Source organism: Rana temporaria, chromosome 4 (genome assembly GCF_905171775.1).
Source record: "Rana temporaria chromosome 4, aRanTem1.1, whole genome shotgun sequence".
Classification (NCBI taxonomy): domain Eukaryota; kingdom Metazoa; phylum Chordata; class Amphibia; order Anura; family Ranidae; genus Rana; species Rana temporaria.
Window position 1 is genome coordinate 410,553,798 of NC_053492.1, and position 22,491 is coordinate 410,576,288.

The 22,491-nt window shown below is 45.8% G+C and overlaps 1 protein-coding gene across 2 annotated transcripts in view; it reads left to right on the forward strand.

The window, feature by feature from the left end:
- Window positions 1–5,819: 5,819 nt before the first annotated feature.
- The window catches only part of KIF16B (kinesin family member 16B), a 452,854-nt gene continuing 436,182 nt past the window's right edge, over window positions 5,820–22,491 (forward strand). The window contains exon 1 of one of the 2 annotated variants that reach the window (XM_040351273.1): window positions 5,820–6,236. In XM_040351273.1, the coding sequence (XP_040207207.1) occupies window positions 6,190–6,236 (47 nt within the window). In that variant the 5' untranslated portion in view covers window positions 5,820–6,189. The remainder of the gene's footprint in view (window positions 6,237–22,491) is intronic. The other variant, XM_040351274.1, reaches the window with a different exon arrangement.

The following is a 22,491-nucleotide window of genomic DNA, read 5'->3' on the forward strand; positions in this document are numbered from 1 at the left end:
GCCAATCAGGAGGGTTAAGCTTCGCTGTGCATGCTGGGGGAGTGTATTTATGGGGCAGACGCCATTGGTGCTGGGTCTCCTTCGTCCAGTGTGGCACCCACCTTTAAGGTGGCCACATCACGGCGCCCCGGCAGTATGGCCTACCTGGCCGGGGCGTGCGTGCCACACGGTGTTCCTGGTTCCCGGGACCATGTTGGCCCGGAAAAAATCTGAGCAGCGACGGGAGCCCAGTGAGCGACTGGGTTCCCACCTTTGAGGATCCCAAGCGGTATTGCTGTTCAGTGGGGAGTCTGTCTGAGGAGCGCCATTGAGAGGCTGGCGATCCAAAAGGGCCTCGACAAACCACCGGGGATCAAGGTAGCCGGACACTGAAGGATTAATCACCTGTCAGTCGGTACCTGGGTGACATTAAGAAGGAGATCCAGGCGTAATTTACCTAAGTCCCCTTTCACACTTATACGACTTGTCTCACGATTTTGTACTGCAAAATCGTATGACAAGTCATTCTCCATGATTTTCAATGAACACCATTCATACTGGCATGACTTTAAGTAGTGCCGACTTCAAAGTAGTCCCTGCACTACTTTGGTCCAACTTCCTTGCGAGTTGATGTCCATAGACCTCAATGTTAAACCCTCAAGTAGCATGTAAATCGTACCTGAATAATATAGACACGATTTCAGTACAACTTTGTAAGCACAAGCAGCTTTTTAACCCTTGTCCCACCCAATCCTTTCAGCATAGAAGCCCCTCTCAAGCACATTTTTCCACCACACATTCACTTCCTGGTTATTCCCTCAGGAACAATGTGCTCCAAACAGGTAAAAAAAAAAAAAAAAAAGATGTTCTTGATAATGAGCAAATCATTCGATTTATCCGTGAGTGCCCAGCTATTTATGATTTGTGTGACCCAAACTACAAAGACAAGATAAACTACAAAGACAATATCCCACTGACCACCAATGAAGGGGACATTCTTCCCACTGACCACCAATGAAGGAGAAATTCTTCCCACTGACTACCAATGAAGGGGACATTCTTCCCACTGACCACCAATGTAAGAAGCATTCTTCTCACTGACCACCAATGTAAGGGACATCCTTCCAACTGACCACCAATGTAAGGGACATCCTTCCAACTGACCACCAATGTAAGGGACATCCTTCCCACTGACCACCAATGTAAGGGACATCCTTCCCACTGACCACCAATGTTAGGAGCATTCTTCCCACTGGCCACCAATGTAAGGGACATCCTTCCCACTGACCACCAATGTAAGGAGCATTCTTCCCACTGGCCACCAATGTAAGGGACATCCTTCCCACTGACCACCAATGTAAGGATCATTCTTCCCACTGACCACCAATGTAAGGAGCATTCTTCCCACTGGCCACCAATGTAAGGGACATCCTTCCCACTGACCACCAATGTAAGGGACATCCTTCCCACTGACCACCAATGTAAGGAGCATTCTTCCCACTGGCCACCAATGTAAGGGACATCCTTCCCACTGACCACCAATGTAAGGAGCATTCTTCCCACTGACCAACAATGTAAGGAGCATTCTTCCCACTGGCCACCAATGTAAGGGACATCCTTCCCACTGACCACCAATGTAAGGAGCATTCTTCCCACTGACCACCAATGTAAGGATCATTCTTCTCACTGACCACCAATGTAAGGGACATCCTTCCCACTGACCACCAATGTAAGGAGCATTCTTCTCATTCTTCATTATAGAGAACCCAAAATTGACCCCTATCTTCACGATTGGCAATGATGGGATGTACCCAATATCAACGTCTTCTCCGCCTCCACTTCTCCTCCTCTTCTTCCTCATGCACTGCTACTGCCGCAGCAGCAATGACAACTGCGGGGGCAGGAAAAGGAATTGCCTCACACCATGTATGTTTTTATTGGTTAATGCCAAAGTTGTGGCAAAGTCGAAGTTGTACTGATCCCAAATCGCGGCCGCAAAAATCGTGCGACTTTGAAGTCTTATAAATGTGAAAGGGGCCTAAGGAGGATTGCCTCCGTAACTACAATCAGAGAGGGTCTGTGGCAGAGGCGTCTCCCTGATGTTCACCAAGGAGGGTCTGTGGCAGAGACTTTATCCTACAAATGTTCGAGTGATACTCCGGCTGCCAGGTCAGTGAGAGAGGCCTGTCCGGGTACACTAATTCCACTCAGGCAGGAGTGGAGCAGAGAAGTGTTACGTTTGGGAGCAGGACTGTTTCCCTATCATTGCGCCTGAATTTGCTATTCTCCTTTCTTCCTCAACTTTACTTTCCTCACCACAAGTTTTATTGTTTTTACCCGGCTGGGTAATAAAGAGCACAGCAAAGAGCACCTGTTGTGGACATTCCTTTACTTCTACTAAATGCACCATTCACCCCTAGGGATTGGGGAGAGCCACAAGGTAAATGTGCCACCCAAAACAACCAGCAGCTCCTCCGGGGGTAGTACTACACATGTAAAGTAGATAGTGCAGCGCTAGAGGAAAAGTCCAAATAAAGATCATCCAGGTGATTCTCTTATAAGTGACTGACAATATGAGGCATGCAGGTGATATAGCGTGGGTTAACAGGAGACCTCCACCAATAATAACAATGGCCGCTCACCTCACTGATAATAAAAAATCGCTTTCCCATAAGGGTCAATCCCAGGCATGTAACAGCATAATCCAAGCAGGAAAGGAATACATCTCAGGTAATATCAGCATGGATGGCAGATCTCAAGTAATATCAACATGGATAGCAGCCATGGAATCCGATGTAAGAAAAACAAAACATAGTGTTTCTCCGCAATAACCAATATAACATTTAATAGTGAAAATACACTTACATAAAAAGCACTATATCCAGTGCTAGGAATCAAATGCAAACAAAAACGCACACAGCATGGTCCGATAAATGGCAGCGGGTGACGTCACGTACTTCCCTACCGAACGTTGCGTCCCAAGGGCGGGACTTCTTCAGCGGATGTGACATCCGCTGAAGAAGTCCCGCCCTTGGGACGCAACGTTCGGTAGGGAAGTACGTGACGTCACCCGCTGCCATTTATCGGACCATGCTGTGTGCGTTTTTGTTTGCATTTGATTCCTAGCACTGGATATAGTGCTTTTTATGTAAGTGTATTTTCACTATTAAATGTTATATTGGTTATTGCGGAGAAACACTATGTTTTGTTTTTCTTACATCGGATTCCATGGCTGCTATCCATGTTGATATTACTTGAGATCTGCCATCCATGCTGATATTACCTGAGATGTATTCCTTTCCTGCTTGGATTATGCTGTTACATGCCTGGGATTGACCCTTATGGGAAAGCGATTTTTTATTATCAGTGAGGTGAGCGGCCATTGTTATTATTGGTGGAGGTCTCCTGTTAACCCACGCTATATCACCTGCATGCCTCATATTGTCAGTCACTTATAAGAGAATCACCTGGATGATCTTTATTTGGACTTTTCCTCTAGCGCTGCACTATCTACTTTACATTGACTCTTAAGGAATTTATAAATTGAATCCTAGTGCATAGCTGCTGATTCTGTTTTACCTGTATATTGCGCTGATTTTTTTACTATTTCATTCGTAGTACTACACATACAAACGGCAAATAATTGTCGTCCAACAAACAGGAAACAATGTTTTTTTTTCAGGTTGTTGGTGCCACCATATGGGCAACTTCTGCCAACGTTGTGTTTGGTGAGCATTGCTTCTGAGCATGCGTGTTTGTACTTTGGAGTTTTGTCCGACAAACACAAAATTGTTGGCGGACAATTTTAAAGCATGCTATCCCACATTTGTTCACGGTAAATTCGACAATTGTCCGACGGAGCATACAAACGGTCGGATTTTCCTAACAACAACCTGTCATCACACAATTCCCGTCCGATAATCTGATCGTGTGTACGAGGCTTAACTCTAAACATGCAACCTGTAGAATTTTTTTAAAAGTTGCCTATGGAGATTTTTAGGGGAAACATTTTGTTGCTGAAGTGGTAAAGTGCAGCGCTAAATATGATAAACGTGAACACCTGCTATTCAAACATGTATTGATAGCAGAGAGTCACTGTGGTGCATACAACAAATATACAATATAAATCCAATATTGTCATTCAATAAAATATATAGTGAACACATTTACATACGACAAAAAGTGCTAGTGCATAGTTTTTATATAGTCCATAAAGTGTTTCCAGTGGATGAAGTGACTCTTTAACCACTTAAGACCCGGACCTTTAGGCAGCTAAAGGACCTGGCCAGTTTTTGCGATTCGGCACTGCATCGCTTTAACTGACAATTGCGCGGTCGTGCGACGTGGCTCCCAAACAAAATTGGTGTCCCTTTTTCCCCACAAATAGAGCTTTCTTTTGGTGGTATTTGATCACCTCTGCGGTTTTTATTTGTTGCGCTATAAACAAAAATAGAGCGACAATTTTGAAAAAAAAAAATGCAATATTTTTTACTTTTTGCTATAATAAATATCCCCCAAAAATATATAAAAACTTTTTTTTCCTCTGCTTAGGCCGATATGTATTCGTCTACATATTTTTGGGGTAAAAAATCGCAATAAGCGTTTATCGATTGGTTTGCGCAAAATTTATAGCGTTTACAAAATAGGGGATAGTTTTATTGCATTTTTTTTTTTTTTACTACTAATGGCGGCGATCAGCGATTTTTTTCGTGACTGCGACATTATGGCGGAAACCTTTAGGCAATTTTGACACATTTTTGGGACCATTGTCATTTTCACAGCAAAAAATGCATTAAAAATGCATTGTTTACTGTGAAAATGACAATTGCAGTTTGGGAGTTAACCACAAGGGGGCGCTGAAGGGGTTAAGTGTGACCTCATTTGTGTTTCTAACTGTAGGGAGGTGTGGCTGTAGGTGTGACGTCATTGATTGTGTTTCCCTATAAAAGGGAACACACGATCAATGGCGGCGCCACAGTGAAGAACGGGGAAGCTGTGTTTACACACAGCTCTCCCCGTTCTTCAGCTCCGGGGATCGATCGCGGGACTCCCGCAGCGATCGGGTCCCGCCGGTCGCGGGCCCGCGACCCACGGCTGGGCACTTAAAGAGGACGTACATATGCAGGAGGCGGCCCTTAACACTGATCGGTCTCCTCCCCTCCCTAGGTAACACATTTAACCCCTTGATCGCCCCCTAGTGTTAACTCCTTCCCTGCCAGTGACATTTATACAAAAATCTGTGCATTTTTATAGCACTGATCGCACAGTCCCTTAGCTGTTCCCACAATAGTGTCAAAAGCATCCTATATGTCCGCAATAATGTCACAATCACGATAGAAAAAAAAAATCACAGATCGCCGCCATTACTAGTATAAAAATAAATAAAATAAAAATGCCATAATCTATCCCCTATTTTGTAGATGCTATAACTTTTGCGCAAACCAAAAGTTAGGCCCCATACACATCTGAGTGCGGGAAAGCCAGCATTGTTATATAAATCAATCAATGTCCCCTTATGAGTGAAGCTGTACATGTGTGTCCTCCATGTCACTGGGGAGGAAGGACCCAGCAATGCACGTTTGTAGAAGGATGTCCCTCCTCCAGGTAACAGTCTATTACAGGTACGCTGCTGCCTGCACACCGGCTTCTCCGCTTATATCCCGTACTCACAACACTCACACAGCACATGACCATTAACTATGTACAGTACGGGGCCGCGGTGCACTCTGGGATTCGTAGTCCACAAGTTCATTCCCCTCCATCATTCCTCTGCACGAGGAAACTACAAGTCCTCCCAGCATGCCCCGCGCGGCCGGCTTGTGTCACATGGTGAACGAGGGCCGCTGATTGGAATGATGACAGTGTAGTGCGGTGCTCGGGGGGCGGAGCTAAGGTCTTCCTTCTTGTGAATTACATGTCAATAAGGGAGATCATTAGACTGGGAGTCCCATCTGACAGCTGGCCGGACAGAATTAGACTGAGACCTTGCCAGACTGCACCTGTCCCCTCCCCTGCCTGTGTCTGCAGTCAGCATGCTGAACTTGTGACAGTGATCACATTGTCCCTGGAGGGATCCATTATACAGATCACACACTGCTCTCTATGCACTGGGGGATTATTAGGGGTGTGCCCAGGTAATTGGTGCCCCTTCCTGGAGTTGTGACGATTTGGGTGCTCACCTGGAGCCGACCCCCATCACAGGCATGAGACATGGCGTCTGTCAAGGTGGCAGTGCGAGTCCGACCGATGAACCGCAGGTAAGGGGTCCGCCGTGTGCGGGGGGTCCACACGTCTATGTGGTCTGTTTTCTATAATAGTCGCTGTAAGGATCTGATGTCTTATGTTGTAAATAAGGGGGCTTTGCATGCATAATGTGACTTTGATTTTGGGTGGGACCTGGAGGGCAGCTAAGTGGTTAGCACTTTCACCTAGCAGCACTAAGGTCGCCTGTTCGAATTCCAACCACGGCACTACCTGCCTGGAGTCTGCATGTTCTCCCTGTGCTTGCGTGGGTTTCCTCCGTGTACTCCGGTTTCCTCCCACACATTGACTGTGGCTTTGAAATCATGCGACTTCATCTGAAATCACGCAAGTTCAAAGCTGCATGTCAGTGTACAGCTTTATGCACACATGTCTATAAAGTCGCACCTGAAATCGTCAAAAGTAGTGCAGGAACTACTTTGTCGAACTGGTGTACAGAGCAATTGCCGCCAATAGGCTGCGACTTGTCAAGTGATGTAACAAATCGCATGAGAAGTCGCGCCAATGTGAACGGGGACTAAGGGACTGTAAATTGTAAGCCCATGAGGGTAGGGACTGATGTGAATGTACAATATATATGTGTAGTGCTGTGTAAATTGACGGCGCTATATAATTACCTGTAATAAATGAATAATTATGCAGGTCTGTGCACCCAATGGGCTGACTACTACCCCCATCATCAGAGAGCGTGCCATAAAAACTGGGGTACCCTGGATCCCCTGTGCTGAAGAGACCAGAGAGGTCTGCATGGAGATTCAGCTCTAAGGGCCCTTTCACACTCACGGATCCCATGAGGATCCGTGACTTTCTCATCTGCATGCTCAGCGGGGATCACTCCGTTGATCCCCGCTGAGCCGGCAGATGACAGGGCGGTCCCTACACACTGTGCAGGGACCGCCCTGTCAGATCTCCGCTCTCTTCTATGGGGGGATCGGCTGAACACGGACCATCTGTCCGTGTTCACCCGATCTGATCCGCAGACGGATGGAAAAATAGGATTTTCCTTTATGTGCAGAATCGGACCATAGCGGGAACAGATGAATTCGGGTGTCAGCGGATGTTCATCTGCTATCCAATAGGGATACATGTATTTCATCCAAAAACGGAGGGATGAAATGCAGACATATAGCTTGATTCATAAAGAGTTAGACCGGCGTATCTACTGACATAACTCGGAATCTGCGCTGACCTACGTTTTTAAGTGTATTCTCAAACTGAGATACACTTAAACCTAGCTAAGATACGACGGCTTGCGCCGTCGTATCTTAGGGTGCAATATTTAGGCTGGCCGCTAGGTGGCGCTTCCATTGCGCTCCGCGTAGAATATGTAAATCACTAGATACGCCTATTCACGAACGTACGTGCGCCCGTGGCAGTAAAGATACGCCGTTTACGTAAGGCATTTTCAGGCGTAAAGTTATTCCATCAAATAGCTGGACTAGTAATGTTAAGTATGGCCGTCGTTCCCGCGTCGAAATTTGAAAATTTTACGTCGTTTGCGTAAGTCGTCCGTGAATAGGGCTGGATGTAGTTTACGTCCACGTCAAAACCAATACGTCCTTACGGCGTACTTTGCCGCAATGCACACTGGGATATGTACACGGACGGCGCATGCGCCGTTCGTAAAAAACGTCAATCACGTCGGGTCACAGTTAATCTACATAAAACACGCCCCCCACATCCTCATTTGAATTTGGCGCGCTTACATCGGCCTATTTACGATATGCCGCCGTAACTTAGCAGGCAAGTACTTTGTGAATACAGTACTTGCCTAGCTAACTTATGGCGGCGTAGTGTAAATACGGTACGCTACGCCACCGCAAAGATGCGGCGGTCTATTTGAATCTAGCTAATACTGTCCGCATGTGTGAAAGTGCCCCTCCCCGTACTGAAATGCCAGTTTTCTGCTGCCTCTACATGTAATGATACAAAGATACAATAATCCCGCTGACTGATTAAAAAAATCAATCAAATTTAAAAACAAATAATCCCTAAAGCAGGACTTCATCCAAAAATGGAAGTTCTGCTTTCTTTGATTTTTTCCACCATTACATTCGGGAAGAAGGAGCAGGTAACTAGTTTTGACAGGTACCCGTTTCCACTTCTGCTCGAGTCGCCCAGGCAAGCAATGACAAACCTTGGCACCCCAGATGTTTTGGAACTACATTTCCCATGATGCTCACCTACACTGCAGAGCATCATGGGAAATGTAGTTCCGAAACATCTGGGGTGCCAAGGCTCGCCATCACTGGCCTAGGTGATCTGAGCAGAAGTTCCCCCCCCCCCCCCTCCCCCCTCACTTTGCAGCATTCTGGGACAGATCCCAAAAGTTTGCGGGACCATTCATAAAGGGTTACCGCATACTAGCTCATTATGAAATACTTACCCGAGAAGGAGGTGTCGGCAGGTGATCTCCGTTCCACGCCGAGGGAGCTGACTTTTTCCCTTGGCGTGTGTTCCGGGTATCGCGGCTCCGGTGCTGTGAGTGGCCGGAGCCGTTATGTCGTCGCTCCCGCGCGTCACTTTCAATCAGAGAATGCTTTGCATTGATTTAGAAAGTGCAAAGCATTTTATGAATGTTACCTGTGCTGAGCAGCCATCCTCTTGTGTTCACAATGCAGCAGGCCAGCTGCTCAGAACATGACTCGGAAGCAAGTGGAGATCATTGGAGGAGTGGTGCCTACTGCAGTGATTTCCAGCTTTCTGGGGGCATTGGCCAGGTATGGTGTATATCAGGGGTAGGCAATCTCGGCCCTCCAGCTGTGGTTGAAACTACAAGTCCTATGAGACATTGCAAGACCCTGACAATCACAGGCATGTCTTCTAGAGACAAATGCATGATGGGATTTGTAGTTTCACCACAGCTGGAGGGCCGAGGTTGCCTACCCCTGGTGTATATACACTATATTAGAAAAAGTATTGAAATGCCTGCCTTTACAGTTTGTGGTAACAGTTTGGGAATGGCCCCTTCCTGTTCTAACATGACTGCACACCAGTGCACAAAGAAAGGTCCCTAAAGACATGAATGAGCTAATTTGGGGTGGAGGAACTTGATTGAACTGCACAGAGTCCTGACCTTATCCCAACAGAACACCTTTTGGGATCAATTGGATCAGAGACCAAGTGCCAGGCATTCTTGTCCACATCAGTGCCTGACTTCACAAATGCACTTTGGAAAAATGGTCAAACATTCCCATAGACACACTCCTAAACCATCTGGACAGCCTTCCCAGAAGAGTTGAAGCTGTTATAGCTGCAAAGGGTGGGCCAACTCAATATTGCACCCTACGGACTAAGACGCCCTTAAAGTTCATGTGTGTGTAAAGGCAGGCATCCCAATACTTTTGGTAATATAGTGTGTATATATAAAAATATACATACCTGGAATTCTTCTTTAAAGTAGAACTATATGCACACTTTTTCTTTCATGTTGGATAGGCTAAGGAAGGATTATGACCCCTGTCAGTTTATCTTTTGCCATCTGTGTCTCATTGGGGAGATTTCCTTTCACTTCCTGTCCCATAGCCAAAACAGGAAGTGAGAGGAGAGAGGAGAACCCCTCAAAGTGAGGACCCTGGTTGTCACCAGAAATAGTGTGCCCATTGGAAGATTTCCCCTCTTATTACTTTTCTGGGAACAATCCATCATTTGGGATTGTATTTTACTTTCGCTTTCATTGATAACAGTAAACAGGACAAATAGAGAGGGTAACTCTCCCTTAGGCTGGGTTCACACTACGATTTTCCCGTCCGTCAGCCGCATACGATTTCAGTATTGAAAACGTACGGGAAAACGTATAGATAGACAATGCATTGCAAATCGTATGCACTCAGATGCATCCGGGTGCGTACGATTTGCTGGCAAAACGTTTTTTAAATGTACGCAAAACCGTGTTCAACCACGGTTTTGCGGCCGTTTTTGAAACAGTATGGCAAACGCATACGTTTTTTTTTAACATTAATGTCAATGGAAAACGCACATATGTGCGGTTCCATACGTTAACGTCCGTTTCAGCCGCATACGTTTTTTCATATAAATCGTATGCGGCTGACGGAAGGGAAAATCGTAGTGTGAACCCAGCCTAATGGGGATACAGACAGCAATAAAAACCACACAATTTTCCCAATCCCTCTTCATTGTCTCCAAAACGTAAAAAAAATTGTTTTGTACTTTTAAAGAGGAAGTAACCCCCCCCCCCCCCCGGAACAAGGGGGAAAAACTGCATAATGAGCTAGTATGCATAGCATATTAGCTCATTATGTGGCACTTACCTGAGGTCAAAGTCCTCCTCGTTCCCCTCCGCTGCCGCCGCCGCCATGTTCCTTTGCGTCTTCTTCCTGTTTCCAGCTTTCTGGGGGCATTGGCCAGGTATGGTGTATATCAGGGGTAGGCAATCTCGGCCCTCCACCTGTGGTTGAAACTACAAGTCCCATGAGACATTGCAAGACCCTGACAATCACAGGCATGTCTTCTAGAGACAAATGCATGATGGGATTTGTAGTTTCACCACAGCTGGAGGGCCGAGGTTGCCTACCCCTGGTGTATATACACTATATAGTATTGAAATGCCTGCCTTTACAGTTTGTGGTAATTCCGGCGCTGTGATTGGCCGGAGCGGCAATTACGTCACTCCCGCGCAGGACCGGCAGGTCCCAGCGCATGCGCAGAAATATGGCATTAACCCCAATAATGGCATTCACAAAAATGGCACGCTGAGTGCGCCTGCGCCGTTGTCTACGCCGCGCATGCGCCGTAGACATCGGCGCCTGTCATTATTGCAAATATTTCTTGCACCTACAGGTAAGCCTTAATCTAGGCTTACCTGTAGGTGCAAGTTGTGTGGTTGGGTTTACAACCACTTTAAGCACACTGCCATGCTGCCCCATACAGTCATGTCCAAAAATATTGGCACCCCTGCATTTCTGTCAGATAAGGCACCACTTTGCCCAGAAAAACAGTAACCATTTAAAATGGTGAAAAACCTGACACAACTTTTTCTGTTGTGTGCGACACGGAACAAGCAGCAAAGAATTGTCTGATGATTTGAGAACAAAAATTGTGGAAAAGCATGGAAAATCTCAAGGTCACAAGTCCATCTCCAGAGATCTTAATGTTCCTGTGTCCACTCTGCATAACATTGTCAAGAAGTTAACAGCCCATGGCACGGTAGCTAATCTCCCTGGACAAAAGAGAAAAGTTAATCATAGAGTTTGCCAAAATGTACCGGAGGAAGGGAAAATTATTTTGGGAGAATGTGCCGTGGATGTGATTGTGCCCGTGGATGTGATTGTGCCCGTGGATGTGATTGTGCCCGTGGATGTGATTGTGCCGTGGATAGACTAAACAAAATTACAGATTTTTGGTAAAGTCCATAATTCTGCTGTTCACACTTGAAACGGATGTGGCTGACAGTAGGGGTCTGGTGAGTCCCTGTCCTCCGTTTCAGGGACAAATCGAGCCCAAATTTTTGCCTGAAACAGAGCCAATCACAATCTCCTGTCATGTGAATTGAATGCGGGCTCACTCATTTTTGGGAGTTTGAGTTGCTGCTTTAGGCACTGGGTGTCTGGGCTGTGTGCATGGAATTATGAAATCTCAAGACTACCAAAGAATTCTGGGGTGCAATGTAGGGGCCAGTGTCAGAAAGATGGGTCTTGCAGCAGAACAATGACCCAAGGCACATGTCAAAAGGCACCCAGAAATGGTTTAAAGGAGTTGTAAACCCTCCTGTTTTTTTCACTTTAAAAAAGGGGTTGTAAAGATAAAAAAAATTTCCCTAAATAGCTTTCTTTTACCTTAGTGCAGTCCTCCTTCACTTACCTCATCCTTCGATTTTTTTCTTTTTTTTTTCTTTTTTTTTAAACAATAGATTTTTATTGAAAGTATTTACTTAACAGTACAGATTAAAATTGTCACATTAATCCTTAGTAACCAACCGAGTTACCTTGGTTCATGAGATTGTTCTTATAACAATACAGTGCTTGGTAGCCTCTTGAGGGGGCGAGCAGGAGTGTCAGGACGCTCTCTACTTTGCAGATAGAGAAAGGAGCTGTGTGTTAGTGGGCGTCCTGACACTCCTGCTCGTCCCCTCCCCCCTCAAGAGGCTTTTTCCACACCAGGGAGAAAGCCTCACATTACTGTGTGTAGTTACAGACAGAAGAACAGGAAGTGAGGATTTCTCAGAAGAAATAAGGACATTTAAAAGCAAAATGGAAGGATGAGGTAAGTGAAGGAGCACTGCACTAAGGTAAGGGAAGCTTTTTAGGGATTTTTTTTTTTACCTTTACAACCCCTTTAGTGCATCTTGGCAGTTTGCACTATAAACAAAAATAGAGCGACAATTTTGAAAAAAATTCAATATTTTTTGCTATAATAAACATCCCCCCCCAAAAATATATAAAAAAAATTTTCCCCCTCAGTTTAGGCCGATCCGTATTATTCTACGTATTTTTGGTAAAATATTGATATTGTATTGTTTTGGTTTGCGCAAAAGTTATAGCGTCTACAAAATAGGGGATCGTTTTATGGCATTTTTATTAATATATTTTTTTTATTAGTTATGGTGGCGATCTGCAATTTTTTTTTATTTATTTATTTTTTTCTTATCGTGACTGCGACATTATGGCGGACACATGGATAACAATAGAGGTAAAAATAATGATTATACAACGTTGTCATTTTGTATGTAGTTTTTATAGATATCTCTACATTGGAGGAACGGGTCCCACTCGGGAGGCCTTTGTACCACCCCAGTTGGACTTCTATATATTGAACTGTGTATGTATTTATAAATAAAGTTTTTGTCATTATTCCATTTGACCCTGTTGTTGATTCTCCCTCAAAGACCTTATTTGAGACGTCTGCCTCATCCACCTCCCCTTCTCTTTACATGGATGATAACCCCTCGTACATCGGTGGGAGGTGTTGGGATATCCGAGGTTGCATTCCTCTGGGTGTGTGTTGAGGAATGTTCCTTGGGATAATGTGTACACAGGAGGAGAACAAACAACAGCTGTGCCTTGTAAACAGATTTAATAACAGACGCCACAACCAACATCTAAAGCCTAGGTCACTGCCTTCAGCTTCCTGACTCCAGATTGAAGACTCCTGATTCCAGGAAACTTTTATAAAGCAGATACTGTATATAAAACTTTCACCAAACTTTCTACAACTTTTTTTAAACTTTAAAGGAACCCTATACCTGACCATGTATTCCAACAACAATCTTTTAACCACTTGAGATCCGCGCTATAGACAAAAGACGTCTACAGCGCGGCTCTCAAGTGCAGAGTGGACGTCTTTGGACGTCTTTTTCTGGGTATTACCCGCGCGCGCCACTGGGGGGCGAGCAGCGGGTAAACACTGTGCCGGCGCATCGCTGGGAAGCCGATGCGTGTACCTGGAGGCCGCTATGTCCGCCGGGTACACGTGATCATCGGTGACAGCAGGGACGTGGAGCTCTGTGTGTAAACACAGAGCTCCACGTCCTGTCGGCGAGAGAGGAGACCGATCTGTGTCTCTTGTACATAGGGACACAGCATCGGTCACCTCCCCCGGTCAGTCCCCTCCCCCCACACAGTTAGAACACACCCAGGTAATACATTTAACCCCTTCCTCACCCCCTAGTGGTTAACCCCTTCCTTGCCAGTCACATGTATACAGTAATTAGTGCATTTTTATAGCACTGATTGCTGTATAAATTTGAATGGTCCCAAATTTGTGTCAAAAGTGTCCGATACGTCCGTCGCAATATCGCAGGCCTGACAAAAAAAAATAAAAAATCGCAGATCGCCGCTATTACTAGTAGAAAATAAAAAATAAATCATAAATCTATCCCCTATTTTGTAGGTGCTATAACTTTTGCGCAAACCGATCAAATACGCTTATTGCAATATTTTTGTTAGTAGAAGAATACGTATCGGCCTAAACCGAGGAAAACATTTTTTTTTTTAAAATTGGGATATTATTATAACAAAAAGTAAAAAATATTGTGTTTTTTTTTTCTCCAAATTTTCTGTCTTTTTTTCGTTTATAGCGCAAAAAATAAAAATCGCAGAGATGATCAAATACCACCAAAAGAAAGCTCTATTTGTGGGAAAAAAAATGATAAAAATATAATTTGGGTACAGTGTTGTATGACCGCGCAATTGTCATTCAAAACGCGTCAGCGCTGAAAATTGGTCTGGACACAAAGGGGGTTTAAGTGCCCAGTAAGTGTGAAGGGGGTTTAAGTGAACAGTTATACGGTGGCAGGTTGGCCCGGCTGCGCAAAATCATGTAAATTCCAGCCATTAGGGGCCGACGCGCGTGCCCGGCACGTTACAGAGCGAGAACCGGGAGCTGTGTGTGTGTGTGTGTAAACACACAGCTCTCGGTCCTGTCAGGGGGAGAAATGACTGTTCGTCTGTTCATACAATGTATGAACAGTGATCTGTCATTTCCCCTAGTCAGTCCACCCCCCTTCAGTTAGAACACACCTAGGGAACATAATTAACCCCGTCCTCGCCCCCTAGTGTTAACCCCTTCCCTGCCAGTGGCATTTTTACAGTAATCAATGCATTTTTACAGCACTGATCGCTATAAAAATGCCAATGGTCCCAAAAATGTAAACGCTATAACTTTTGCGCAAACCAATCAATAAACGCTTATTGCGTTTTTTTATTTATTTATTTTTTTACGAAAAATATGTATCGGCCTAAACCGAGGGGGACCTATGAAAAACGCAATAAGCATAGTAAAATCACATGTGTTCTCTGTGCCATTATCGGCACCTTCTTCTCTTTCGGCAAAATGCAGAAAACGCCATTGTCGGCCGTTATGTTTTCAGCGCATCACTAAACACTAGGGGTGCAACGGATCGTCATTGATCCGTGATCCGAACCGAAAAAGATTGATCCGAACCGCACACACGTGATCCGAGGATTGTTTTCTAAAAAAAAAAAAATAATAATAATTTGCGCATGTTCAGTCCACACACAGCGTGGTAATGGCGAACGGAGGAGCTTGAATGCCCCACGTCATTTAAATCCCCTGTATGGGAGCATTTTGGCTTCCCTGTCTAATATTATGATGAAGGAAAGAGGTTAGTGGATAAAACCGTGACGGTGTGTAGGCACTGTGGCACAAGAATGCCATATGACAGTGGGAACACATCAAGTATTGTCACTAGGGGTGCAACTGATCTGTACAGATCAGCACCTTCGGGTCGGGACACACGGCGATCCACGGGCCTCCCGGTCCATAGGAAAGGCAGCGGCTTCGGCCTAGCTATCGAAGCGGCGGCCATCGCGGTCCACCCGGCGCGGGGGATGCAGGCTGCTCCTCGGAAGTTTGTGGGCACTTGAGCTCAATACGTCATTGACTCCTAACAGCCCAGCGATGAGCTCCATGCTGCACCTTGAGAAATCCACACGGGGAGCTGCTGCCGCCGCCGCACCGGGCGTCCTGCTGCTTGCCAGAGAAGAGAGAGGAGGCGATCGGGGGGATCTGTATGGACTGAGCACGTAGGGGGGATTTTCACTAGACACTCAGCCCGCCGATCAATGACACTAAAGGGATCTGATGATTGGGATAGTTCAGGTCACAGTAGGGAACTGGTGACACCACTTTCGTACATGTCGGATTTCCAAACACTGTATTTAAGCACATAAGCTCCGTTTTGTGTTGAGAAGAACTGTGAAATCAAAAACTCTGGTGGGTGTAACAAGATTTGTCTTTTTTTTTTTTTTTTGCTGATCCGAAAATGATCCGATCCGTGACTCCTGATCCGAGGATCGATCCGATCCGTGAGTTTTTTGATCCGTTGCACCCCTACTAAACACGATGTCCACAGGTGCACTCTAAACCAGTCGTTCAGGTTGAGAACAACAATGTACCTGCCTAAGGGCTTGTTCAGAAAAGGCAGTGGCCCTTGTCACAGACGTGGTTCGTGGTGGATCACTTTTCAGAAGGCAGTTGACAGGTGGTTGGGAGACATGTTGACTCCTCATGGCCTCATTTAAACCCTGAAAAGGCCAAACCACTGCAAGTTGCATGTAGTTGCAGGTCAGTTGCACCGCAGGCCCTTTAACTTGAATGGTTCAGTGGTGGTGCTGCCTACCAAACGCGATAGTGGGGTTTCAATTTGCTTTGCTTCCCAGCTGCCTGTCCTTGTTTATTAAGTGGGGGCAGCAAAACTGTGGCTCAACCTCCCGGTGTTGCTACATGTGTGAGCGAGCCCTAAAAGGTGTTTCCCCTCAGGTTTTGCACCAAGTCTCTCGCACTTGCTTTATATTGCTTGTTCAAGTTATAAAAGGTGAAATCATACTGTGAGTGTAACATGTTAACAGGTGACTGGTTCTGCCTGCAGGCAGGTATGCGTTTCCGCATGCAAATAACAAACTCATTTCATGTGACATAATGCTGCCTGGTTACAAACACGAGAAGGTGAGAGGTTTCTTTAAAAGGCAACCTTTACCCATATGTTAAAGCTGAAGTTTATTGATTTTTGTTATTTATTTTTATCAGCACCATGGACGTTACTTACATTTAATGACACGTAAATAAGTAATTTCCACCCTTAACTAATGTGCGCTGATGGGCACTGATAGGCAGCACTGATGAGGCGGCACTTATGGCCACTGATGGGGGGCACTGGTGGGCAGTGATAGGCAGCACTGATTGGTGGTACTACTGGGGCTTTCATGTAATCAGGGCCCTGATTACCTGCAAGGAGATGCCTCTGATCGCACTCCTCGCCACACACTCTGTCCGTGTGAGGCGAGACGATGCTCGGCACTTCCGTATTTACATGTGAATGGCCGGTGATTGGACACAGCCCATCACATGGTTAAAGAGCAGTGGCTCTTTACAGAGATCGGAGTTGGCCATGGTAGCAGCGTGCCCCCACAGGTGCGCGATAGCGGGCGCTCTGGGGCACCGTCATATGACATTATCCCAGAACGAGAGTCGCAACGTCCCTCCATCATTTTGATGGTAGGCGGGCAGCAAGCGGTTGAGAAACGGAGATGCCGTCATCACATGGGGGTCACTTGTCATTCATGCAAGTACTGTCCCTGGTGCTGATTTGCAAAAAAAAAAAAAATGAATTGCTAAACTTGAGCTTTAAAGAGGCTGTAAACCCGTACAATACCCAGTGAAGTGACTGGCCTCAAGTGATGCACAGAGATAAAATAAATCCTCCTACATAAGTTGTACCTGGCCGTCTGCCAACCTTTCTTCTCTACATCCGTTCAAAGTACTGAATTTATAAGCTTGTCAAATGGAAAATAATAAAAGGGGCGGAGGGCTGAAGTTACACTCTGTAGATCTCAGTGAGGAGAGTTCTGAGAGCTGATTGGAGGGAAGGGACACACCCCTCCTGCACACAGGAACAGAGCTGAGGGCCTTCTCCTATCACTCGTGCTAATGGAAGAGAAATGATCAGCAGACAAAAATGAAACTTGGTGCTCTTATTTGAGCCGAGTACACACCATAGAGGGATATGCTTTGTTCATATTTCATGTCTGAGGTTTACAACCATTTTAAAGTTACACTAGTCAAACATGGTAACTGGATTTAGGCTTACTTAATGGACACAATGTACCAGCTGAGGGAACCGTATGGGCATTCACCTTGGACATTTGGCTGTCCTGTTTATTCAGTTCATGCCAGCATGTTCTCTGGCTCTGTAAGCCTGGGTTCACACTTGTGTGTCTGCAATTTCATGTGTTCTTTAGGTGTGGTGTGTGTGTGTGTGTGTGTGTTTTTTTTTTTTTTGTGTTGTCCTAGTGCTACCTTTGAAATCCTATGGGGGTGTTTTGTGGGGGTAGTTTTAGTGCTTCAGGGATTAAGTGTAATAGGGGTACCTTGTATTTGGCATTTTTAACCCCATATGGAGCCCAAAAAACTTTTTTGCAAGCAGTGCATATTGCATAGACGAGAATGGGCATTTTAAGGTGGTATTACACCTTAATCGACCACTTATTATATTGCAGTTTACCAATTCTTAGATGTGCATTTGTTTTCTTTTTTAGACCTTCTTTATTCTATTTTCATCTAGTGTTGCAGCCAGCAAATCTGTTTTTCACAGGCTGCCCCGCAAAATGTATCAATTTACAGGGGTAAGATAAACCATATAACACTGAAAGGGGTACTTGCAACGATCAGCTTTTATTTATATAAAACCTTTACCCCAAAAGAGAAAAAAATAACCTGTTTTCTGTAACGGATTATAAAGGGTTAGCTGGGTTTTGGCTTCAATTTGTTACTGTAGCTAAATTCTGCTAATACATTTAACACAACCCTCTTCCCATGCTGCTGCCTGCGGTGCCTCCTGTGCTCATTCATTCAGCGTTATGTCTCACAAATACAGGAGGTGTGTCAATGGCCAGATCGCCAGGTGAAAAAAGCTAAAGAAATCAAAACGAATACAGCCTCCACATTAGGGCTGGGGAAAAAATTGATTTGAATCTTGAATCGAGTTGTGAGGGCAATTCGATTCAGATTTTGACCAAATCGATCCCTTTTTTTAATTTATTTTTTCCATAGTACCGGCGCTCCACGGACTAGGCCGAAGCCGTGGCCTCGCCTAAAAAATCCTGCCCGCAGCTCACCGCGATCCTGGGAAAAGGGCGCAAGGCCAGAAGCCGCTCGCGGCCTTTTCCCAGGATCGCGGCGAGCTGCAGGCAGGATTTTTTAGGCTAGTCCGCGGCCTTTTCCCAGGATCGCGGTGGACTAGGCCGAGGCTGCGGCCTTGCCTAAAAAAAATTGCCCAGGGGGGGCGTGTCCGACGGCGATAGGAAAAGGACGCACTTTGGCTGAGCTCTGCAGGCCTGGATATAATCCATTGACATCAGCTACCTTAAAGCAGCATTTTTGCCAAAAACCTTCACTACCTGCCTCCTATGTCCCTTCGGGATACCGATTGCTAACTTCTAGACACAGATTGTGCAGCATCAGCCATAATCCGGCTCCCGGCCGGCACCCTTCTCCACAGCCCAGTCACCATCTTGGGCCTACGCGGTCTCCGGACCCTCCGCGATCCACAGCTAAGATCCCCACTTCTGGATACACCAGGTCAGTGTTCGACCTACACCGGGATCCCCACTGCCCAGATACCTCCATAATCCGGCTCCCCGTTGGCCCCACCGTCCAGGCCTCTCCACGCTCCGGTTGCCATCTTGGGGCCCTCCCGATCAGCAATCCCCCCACGCTGGCTTGCGGCTTCCCCCGACATCTTGAATCCCCTACACACCACCCGGAATACACAGAGGACGGGGTCCGACCGGCTGGCTGTTGCTCCGTGCTCTGGGAGAGCTCCACCGAACTGTGTCTGGGCGCCATCTTGGGGCCCACGGGACCTCCCGATCGGTCGACTTGCGGGACGTGGGGTCGCGGCACCTCCCCATCAGCGGTATCTCCGGCTGGCAGGAACGAGTCCTCACCTGCAAGATCGCGGTGGTTTGATCCTGGGATCCCGCGGCCGGACGCACCTCCGTTGGGCGGCAGATTTAGGCGAGACCGCGGCTTCGGCCTAGTCCCGGAGGTCGGCGGCCATCTTAGTGCACCCAAACTACCTGCCTAGATCAGTATATATCCCTCTGGACACCTGAACCCCCCCCCTAGGGAACGTAGAGGATCTGTCATTTGTCCTAGACCCTCAAATTAACAACAAATCTGTCATTGTTCCCTGTAGCTGTTAAAGAAGTTACTCTCCCAGCTGACTAATGTACCTAATGAAGGTTTAAAGACAGGAGGGGGAGGCATGTACAGCCTGTGAAATGGAGGAAATTTAGAATCATAACATTGGCCTCAATTTATTATTATTTAGTGGCCCCCGCTCTGCATCACCAGCTTTTACAGCCTCGGGAGCCATATCGCTAGCTCAAAAAAACTGCGCAACAGAAGTTTTATATGGGTAAGGTCGGAGACCAACGTCGCATTTACAAAAAACCCGCACTGCAGACCACGACTCAGCCATCCCCTCTTATGGACCGCTTTGTGCTCAGGCCCCAATCTCCAGGCTCTGCGACTGCTGTCGCCGCCCCACCTGATGTGAACCCGCTGATTGATCCTTCTCTTTTTACTGTACCGACCGCATCTCAGCCACCAGCCTCTACTCTTCCAGCAATGGCGGCACCGGTGACAGAGACAGTGCTCGACCAAAAACTACAAGCTCTGCTACAGAACCTCACCAACAACATCACTAAAGAGGTAAATAAACTAGCACATGAATTTAGAGGGGAGATGGATCAATTGGGGGAACGCACAGACAACCTTGAGACTAAATTTGATGATATGGTCCAATATGTCCATGCCTTAGAAGATGAAAACGCTACCCTTAAAAATGCTGTGACACAGCTCCAAATACAACAAGAAGACCTCGAGAACAGAGAGCGCCGACAAAACTTACGGATCAGCGGAGTTCCTGAGTCAATTTCCGATAAGGAAATTTGACCCTACCTGTTGGCTCTATTCATTTATCTTGCACCCGATATCCCGGATATAGATTGGCGTCTTGATCGGGCACATAGATCGCTGGCTCCTAAGCCTCCTCAAGGAGCTAATCCCAGAGACATTATTGTCCGCTTCCACTTCTACGAAAGCAAAGAAACTTTGACCTCCATCACACGTAACAGATCGAGAATTGAATTTAAAGGTTCAAAGATCCAACTTTTTAGCGATCTATCTCCCATTACCTTGGCCAAACGGCGCGCTTTGAGGCCAGTTACAGCACACCTACAGCGGCACCAAGTCACATACCGATGGGGATTTCCATTCCGCTTATCAGTAACCAAAGAAGAAGATCTACAGGCACAACCTCCAGTACCCAGGCCCCTCTCTACTCCGGGCAAGATATGGACTCCGGTTCGTCACAGATCTCGAAATACCGTCTCCACCCCTCAAAGGGCTACATCATCTAAGGGTCACACCTGAATTTGCCTTATTTTCCTTTTTTATTTTTTGTGTTGCTCTATACAAGGTGATCCTGATCTTCACCTTTTGTGCCTGAGTGCTCTGATCCCGAGATCTAACTTTTCTTTTTTGTCTGCTTTATGCAGTTGGGTTTTCATCCTCTGAACACATGTTAGATAAAAATCCCTCTCTTATTATTTTTTCATTGCAGTTTTCTTGAAATGTATTGAGGCCAATAAATTGGCTTTTGCGGGCTGGCATGCCCCCCCTTTGTCACTGTCATGGTCCTGGAATGTGACCGTGACCTCCTGAGAGGATCATCCCCCTCAGGCTTCATACCTGAAAGGTATTTTTTTGTTTTTTTTGTTCCATGTTTAATAACTTTTTTTCTACAGGCAATGGAGATCCTAGGGGCCGTTTTGTTTTTTGACCTCCTTTTCAAATACTCCTGGAACTCCCACATATTAACCATGTTTTTTTTTTTTGTTTTTTTTTAGGGTCTATTTTTGACCCGTCTCAGAAACACGGCTGTGTTTCCATTACCTTGTACCAATTTTTCCTGTTTGTATTTGTTACTACAATCACTAGTTTTTATACATCATGGTTTCTGCTGATCATATGTTTACTGTACGCAATGCAAGATATATTTACAATGCTTAGTAATGGCTATTAATATACTGTCTTACAATGTTAAGGGCCTGGGCTCCATTCGTAAACGTTGGCTGGCGTTGAAAGAGTTCAGGTCTTTTGATGCTGACGTGATCATGGTTCAGGAGACACATTTTAAAGCTAATGGTTCATTTAAATTTGCATCTAAACACTTTCCCACTACATTTATTGCCTCTGATCCCTCCGGTAAAGCCGGAGTGGCTATTCTCTTTAAACGTTCCACTGCCATACGTGTTAAATCTTCATTTCTAGACCCTCGTGGCCGCTTTATTCTCCTGAGCTGTGATCACATGAACACGTCTTTCACTCTGGCGAATGTGTATGCTCCCAACTCAGGTCAGATTGGGTTTCTTGAGGAATTTTTTGAAAAACTTGCGGCCTTCTCCCAACCCTTCATGATCATTGGGGGAGATTTCAATTTATGTATGTCCCCCTGTAAAGACAGATTCTCTTTGCTCCATAAAACTCCCCCTAGACAAGCACAAAAATCTTCTGCCTCTTTTCGAAGGACAATTAGAGCTCATAACCTGTTTGACGCTTGGAGAGTAAAACATCCAATCGCTAAACAATTTACCTTTTTCTCACCCTCATGCAAATTATACACCAGATTAGATAATTTTTTCATTACCGCTCCATTGTTGTCTTATTTAGCTGACTCTAATGTTCACCCGATCACATGGTCAGATC